At 46.9% G+C, this 6,115-nt stretch overlaps 1 protein-coding gene across 1 annotated transcript in view; it reads left to right on the forward strand.

Moving 5' to 3' along the window:
• Positions 1 to 4,386: 4,386 nt before the first annotated feature.
• Positions 4,387 to 6,115, forward strand: part of C1S (complement component 1, s subcomponent) — a 7,371-nt gene continuing 5,642 nt past the window's right edge. The window contains exons 1-2 of the mRNA XM_010157063.1: positions 4,387 to 4,545; positions 5,874 to 6,051. Of these exons, the coding sequence (XP_010155365.1) occupies positions 4,387 to 4,545; positions 5,874 to 6,051 (337 nt within the window). The remainder of the gene's footprint in view (positions 4,546 to 5,873; positions 6,052 to 6,115) is intronic.

Genomic DNA, 6,115 nt, shown 5'->3' on the forward strand with positions numbered 1-6,115 from the left:
CTCAGCTGCTGTGTCTGACGGAGCTGGAGCACTTCATCGCTCCCGCTGGCCCCCGCTCGCCGCCTCCTGGAAGTTGCTGGTGCTGCCGCACAAATGTCACGTTTCCTCTCGCAGCAGCTGCCCCACTACTGCAGTTTGCAGCCTTGTGGTTTAAAATAAACCGGAGTATTTAGGAACGTTTGACCCTAACAGAGCAAACTCTGAACTGTTCCGCCTCAGCCACTGCCTCACCGCCCTGAGGCCATGCGGGTGGTGAGGATGGACATCCATAGGGATGTCATGACAGTTACCCCACAGTCGTATCTCCACAGTCATATCCCCTATCTCCAGCTGTGAGAGCCCCTCACCCACAGGGAAAAGGCCTTGGGTGTGAACAAGGCTGCAGGGCTTTTGTTTTGTGGGAAACGTGGCATCATCCATGGCTAACAGTCACTGGTGCGTGATGCTGCACCCAAGCGTGTAGGGGAAGGGAATACAGACGGGAGGAGGCATCTCTGTGTGGGGCAGTGCACGAAGCAGAACGGTCCCAAATCCCAGGTTTCATGGGGAGGCTGTGGAAGCTTTGCCTTCAGATTCAGTGCTGGAGGGAGTAAAAGAGGTGAACGGACTGGTGAAAATCCTCCTGGTACAGCATGTGGAGGCTGAAAGCAGTAGGGGATACCCAGGAGGTCCGAGCTAGTGCTAGGGCAGGTTTAAATTGAAAGGGGGTAGATTTAGATTAGATATCATGAAAAAATTCTTCATGGAGAGGGGGGTGAGGCACTGGGACAGGTTGCCCAGAGAAGCTGTGGATGCCCGATCCCTGGAAGTGTCCAAGGCCAGGCTGGATGAGGCTTGGAGCAACCTGGTCTAGTGGAAGGTGTCCCTGCCCATGGCAGGGGGGTTGGAACTGGATGATCTTTAAGGTCCCTTCCAACTCAAACCATTCTGTGATTTTATCATTTTCCTGGGGCTTACTCAAGGTTCTGAATTTAACCAGTAATGACAAAACCAACCTGGGTCACAAGAGCGAGGTGGGGAAGTGTATAGCATGCAAGAAACCCGCTGAATCCTCTTACTGACAAAGTGCTGCTGAGGTCTTGGGTGGATCAAGGATATTTTAGTTGCTACTTACATATCCTTGATTCCCTGTTGATGGATTCCAGCTAGCTAATTTTATGTTTTCTTTTTTTTTTTTTAATATTTACTCCCTTTGTTTCATGCACTGACTCAGTGCTTCCAGATGGGAAAGTGTGGTTTATCTTAAGAACTTGGGAAAAGTTTTTTTTCTCCCAATTTCCTGGGGGAAGACAAGCCAGTGAAGCCTGTTTTAGATGGTAATTTCATGAAAACCGGAACACTACTGCTCTTCATAACATCTGGCAGAATGGTTACAGCTGCACAGCCCTGACTCATCTTAAGAAAAAGTTTGTCTTATGCAATTTGGGAAAAGTAGTATGTGGTCATGTAATTTAGGAATTTAAAAGAATGCGTGTGCCTCTCAGCAGAATTACATTGCATTGGCAGTCTTAATGTTATAATTTATTAACATTAATGGCATGATTTTGCTTCTTTTAAATTATTATTTTAATATTATTTCCGACATGGCTTCAGTGGATTGTAAAATCTATTACGTAGCTGTTTCATCTGATGAATTTTTTAAAGCAATACGGATGTAGACAAGTGCAATCAAATGATGTATGTGTATGCAATGTAAATATATACATCAATATCACCGGTCTTCTGCATAAATCGTTAGCATTATGCAGATATGTGCCCATATTAAATGTGAGCTACCTTTTTATTTAACTCCCTTCAGCAATCTTTTTTTTTAATTAAGAGGTATATGTCTTCTAAAGAATTATTAATATTCACACATATTAATTTACCACAGCTACAGACAAATTGAGTCAGATTCATATGGAAGCATACAATTCCCTTGCGATGAAATGAGATGCATAATATATCAGCCCACACTCATTTTACTTCTGCCGTGCCCGTTTGAAAATACGACTGTGACTTGAAGAGTCGCCGGCTGAGCCTTTACTTTGCCCAGTTCAGAGAAGAAAACATCTCGCCATGATGTGTTGTCCATCTTTCATCACTGTTTTCCTGAAAATTCCAATTAGAAACATCATGCTGTGCTCCCAAGAGACATCAGGAGTGAGATGACATGCTGTTTTCTTTCTCTATCTCAGCTTGACAAAGAAAACAGACTAGGCCTGTTCTTCCAGTAGAGCTTTATCCTGACTACAACAAAGCCAGTTATGATTCATCTGTAGGTGTTTCTACCTTGACAATATAAAGGAGTCTTTCAGCTGGGCTTTGCTCACCCACTTTGCCTATGGCCTGTTGGAACTTGAATCGTTTTTTTCCTGGCTAAAACAAGCTCTGGAGTGTGCTGTGCTCATTGTAAAGGGTAGGGGTTGGAATGGAGTTTTACATTTTCATTCATAGTCCAGTCCCAGTGTAGCTGGTCTGTGAGGAGGAGGGTTTTTTTCTAGTATTAGTAATGGGTCTTTAAGCTTGTACAGTGGTATTTTGGTCTTGGCTCGTGGGCACTGGCTGGGTTAAAGGTCCTACCTGGTATAACCTTGAAACTCCTCCTTAAGGTCTTGACCTAACTTGTTCCAGGGCGAAGTCTGATGAAGAGTTGCTCTTACATGAGGATCACTGTGTAAATAAAGAGGTAGTTTTGTGTTCAGGGTCGGGTTCTTCCTTACAGGAGTGTTCCCATCACAAAACCCAGCAAAACAAGGCGCTCTTGCTCCTCCTGGTAGCCTCAGAGAGGCACATCATTCAACAGGCCACTATCTTGTCCTTTTTTTCCCTTAAAAAGGGTCACTGAGGCATCATATGAGGAGCAGCGACTGCAGCCCTGTGGCCCCCAGGTTGCTGTAACCGAGCGGACCCTGGCAAAGGCCTCTCTGGACAGGATGATTGAACATTTTTTTTCCCCATGGAAAAGCATGGGATCAGTTCTGCCGTAGACTCTCCCTTTTCTACACCCTTTGGGTTTGGTTCGTAACTTTTAAAAAGGAGGGGAAAGAGGAGGAGAGGGGAGGTGGCAAAAAACTCTCTTCCCCTCCCTTTTCCCAAAAGTCATCCGATTTCCCGAAAATGCCTAATACAGGCCAGATCTGTGTGCCCCCCCGCGCAGCCTGAGCCAACAGGATTGTGCAACTTGGAAATTCCCCTTCCTGCCGAGAGCCGGCAAGCCGAGCATCTCACCCCGGGGGGAAGGCTGGGGAGTCGCATCCCGCAGATAGAGGGTGCTGCGATATTGCGAATTAGAGCTCTGTCCCCCTGACCCCAGCCTTGGGCACGTTTGGAGGAGGGTGTGCCCAGAAATGAAAAACAGAAAGCGAGGAAAGAGACGGGAAGAGAGAAGAAAACCAGCCACGAACTAGGGAGAGAAGGTAAATATTGCAAGCATTATAAGTGGGAAAGGAAAATATTCCTGAGCGTCACTGTTGGACAGTTAGGACAAGCTGCTCCCCATCCCCAGGGTCTTAGCATAATTTTTGGGGTGCTGGGAAGAATGACTTGGGTACCTCGGGGGGGAGGTGCTTTCTATCTCAATTTGCCATGCACCAGCGTGGTGTTTGGAGACACTGATGGTCATGAGGGGAGGACATGGGTGCTGGTGAGTACCAAGATAGAGGTCATCTCCGTTTTGCCAGTACGGAGCCTAGCATCCCTTCGTGAGGTAGGGGTTGCTGTATGCAGGAAGGGAGAGAGACGTCAGCTTGCTTTTGAGGCACATCATTGACATGTGCTCCACAAGCTGGGGCCTTAGGGTCTTTGACCTGCCTAGCAGACACACAGAAGCAGAGGCAACATTAATCAATCGCACTGTTTTTTTGTCCCAGACCGTAACTCCAAAGTCCAATTCCTGAATGTTTTCAGAAAGGAAGATCTGCTTTTTCCACATGTGGTGAGTTATTGAATCTCCAAGGAGAACTCAGGTTTATTAATAATTTCATGTTATAAATTAAGTGGTTTTCCAGTGTTGCTGTACTGATTCTCAAATCTGAGTGTATCTATAGCCCAAGTAGCCTCCAGAGCAAGGCAGTGAAATAGGGGATAGCACCTGAGACACTCCAACTCCTGCAGCATTACCAGCTATTCCAGAGCAGGAGAGGAGCAGAGAGCATCACTGAGGTTGTACTACTTCTGTGTGAAATGCTACAGGAGAAAGACAAACCCCACACAGCCACAGCGTTGGTCAGGAAAGCTCCAAAGCCAGGAGCTATGCTGCAGGCTATATACAGCCAAAGACCAGCTTTTTCCCTAGGGACTGTGTTTGTATGTGGACAGAGAAGACTACTTCAACGTCACCTTCCTTCCTCTTTTCTCAGGTACCTTATCTCCTTCTGTCTCCCTGCCTGGGCTGATGCAGCCTCCATGTATGGTGAGATCTTGTCTCCCAATTACCCTCAGGTGTATCCTAATGATGTGCAGGAATCTTGGGAAATCCAGGTCCCTTCGGGATATGGCATTCGCCTTTATTTCACACACCTGGATCTTGAACCATCGCAGAACTGTGAATATGACTCTCTGAAGGTACTGTCCCTGGCTTCACGCGAGCAAAAGACAAGAAGGCGGGTTAGAGCACACAACAGAAAAGCTGTGTACAAACCCCGGGGCTGGAAGAGGAGATAGACACGTCCTTCCTGTTCTGAGCCCCAAGAACCCCAAATGACTGAGTATATCTGCACTAGCAGCCGCTAAGTAGATTTGAGTTTGCTTCATAACCACATGAGCATTGTCTGCCAACTGAGTGTCCCATCTATGCCCCCCTCCTCATGTTTCTCCTATATTTATAGGAAAACCCTTCTTAGGCACCACTAACACCTCCCTGCTGCAAGGCATATTCTTGGCCAGTGAACTATAGGTATAAAAGAACCATTTTCTAAGGGAATTGATTTTCTGCCTCTGAAATTATTCAGAATTAATCCGTGAGAGGACATAGATGATTTAATGCAATCATAAATTGATTGGAAATTGTGAAGGTTAAAACCAATCAAGAGGTTGGTGTATGGATAGTGGGCACTCAGATAGTGTTGTGGTCCATTACACCACAGTTTTCGGTGATCTGTGTGCCCCAGTTTTCCTAAAACTTAGAGAACCCCTAGCTCTGCTCCATGTTGTCCCACAAGGCACAAAAGATCAAGGATTTCCCAGACCATCCTATCTTGCAACAGGATGTGTGAAAAGGGGCACTAAGGTCAGGTGCAGCACCTGAAGGAGACCTTGGAGAAGGACCAAGGAGGGACAGTAGGATGGATACGCTCTGCTAGGAGCTATAATAACATGTCTTTTGGCAACAAACGGCTGAACCTGTTAGACTGCTCGGCAGACCATTAGTGATTGGTTTTGCCATTTTCACAGAGTCACAGGATGGTTTGGGTTGGAAGGGACCTTAAAGACCATCCAGTTCCAACCCCCCTGCCATGGTCAGGGACACCTTCCACTATTTTGAACCATGGTGTTCATTTTTTGTACAAGTGGGCCTGAGGAAAGGATGTTAACAGGGAATTGCTGGATTAATTTGTATCTGAAAAGTGAAGATGGGTATTTCACAGCTGCGAAGCCAGTAGGAGAGAACACCCCTCAAGTGTCTTACAGATGGCGTGAAACGGGTTTGTCCATTCAGCTGTACCTTGGCTGGCTGTCCTCCAGCCTTGGCCAGCAGCGTGGGTCATGCAGCAGCCTCGGTCTCTCCTGCTAGCTGTGTGACATAGCTGTGCCCTGGGAGATCTGGGAACATCATGAGAAATGCGTGTGGCTTAGGAGCCTTTTGGTTAGCCACCTATAAGCTGAAAGACCCGAGTGTTGGTAGCTACACACATTCCAGTACTGAGATGAGACCTCTCCGCGTTCTTCTGCAGATCCTGTCTGGTGGCCATCTTGAAGGTGTGCTTTGTGGGCAGAAGAAACCTCGTGCCCCTGGCTCCTCGATCGTGGAGGAGTTTCATGTCCCTTATAACACCCTCACTATGAGCTTCCAATCAGACTTTTCCAATGAGGAGCGTTTCACTGGTTTTGCAGCCTACTACGTTGCAGTGGGTAAGGTTAAAACATCCTCCCGTGAATCTCTTTAAGCATCTAGGCTGGGGCTGAAGGGGGGAAG

Source organism: Eurypyga helias, unplaced genomic scaffold, assembly GCF_000690775.1.
Source record: "Eurypyga helias isolate BGI_N326 unplaced genomic scaffold, ASM69077v1 scaffold9130, whole genome shotgun sequence".
Lineage (NCBI taxonomy): Eukaryota > Metazoa > Chordata > Aves > Eurypygiformes > Eurypygidae > Eurypyga > Eurypyga helias.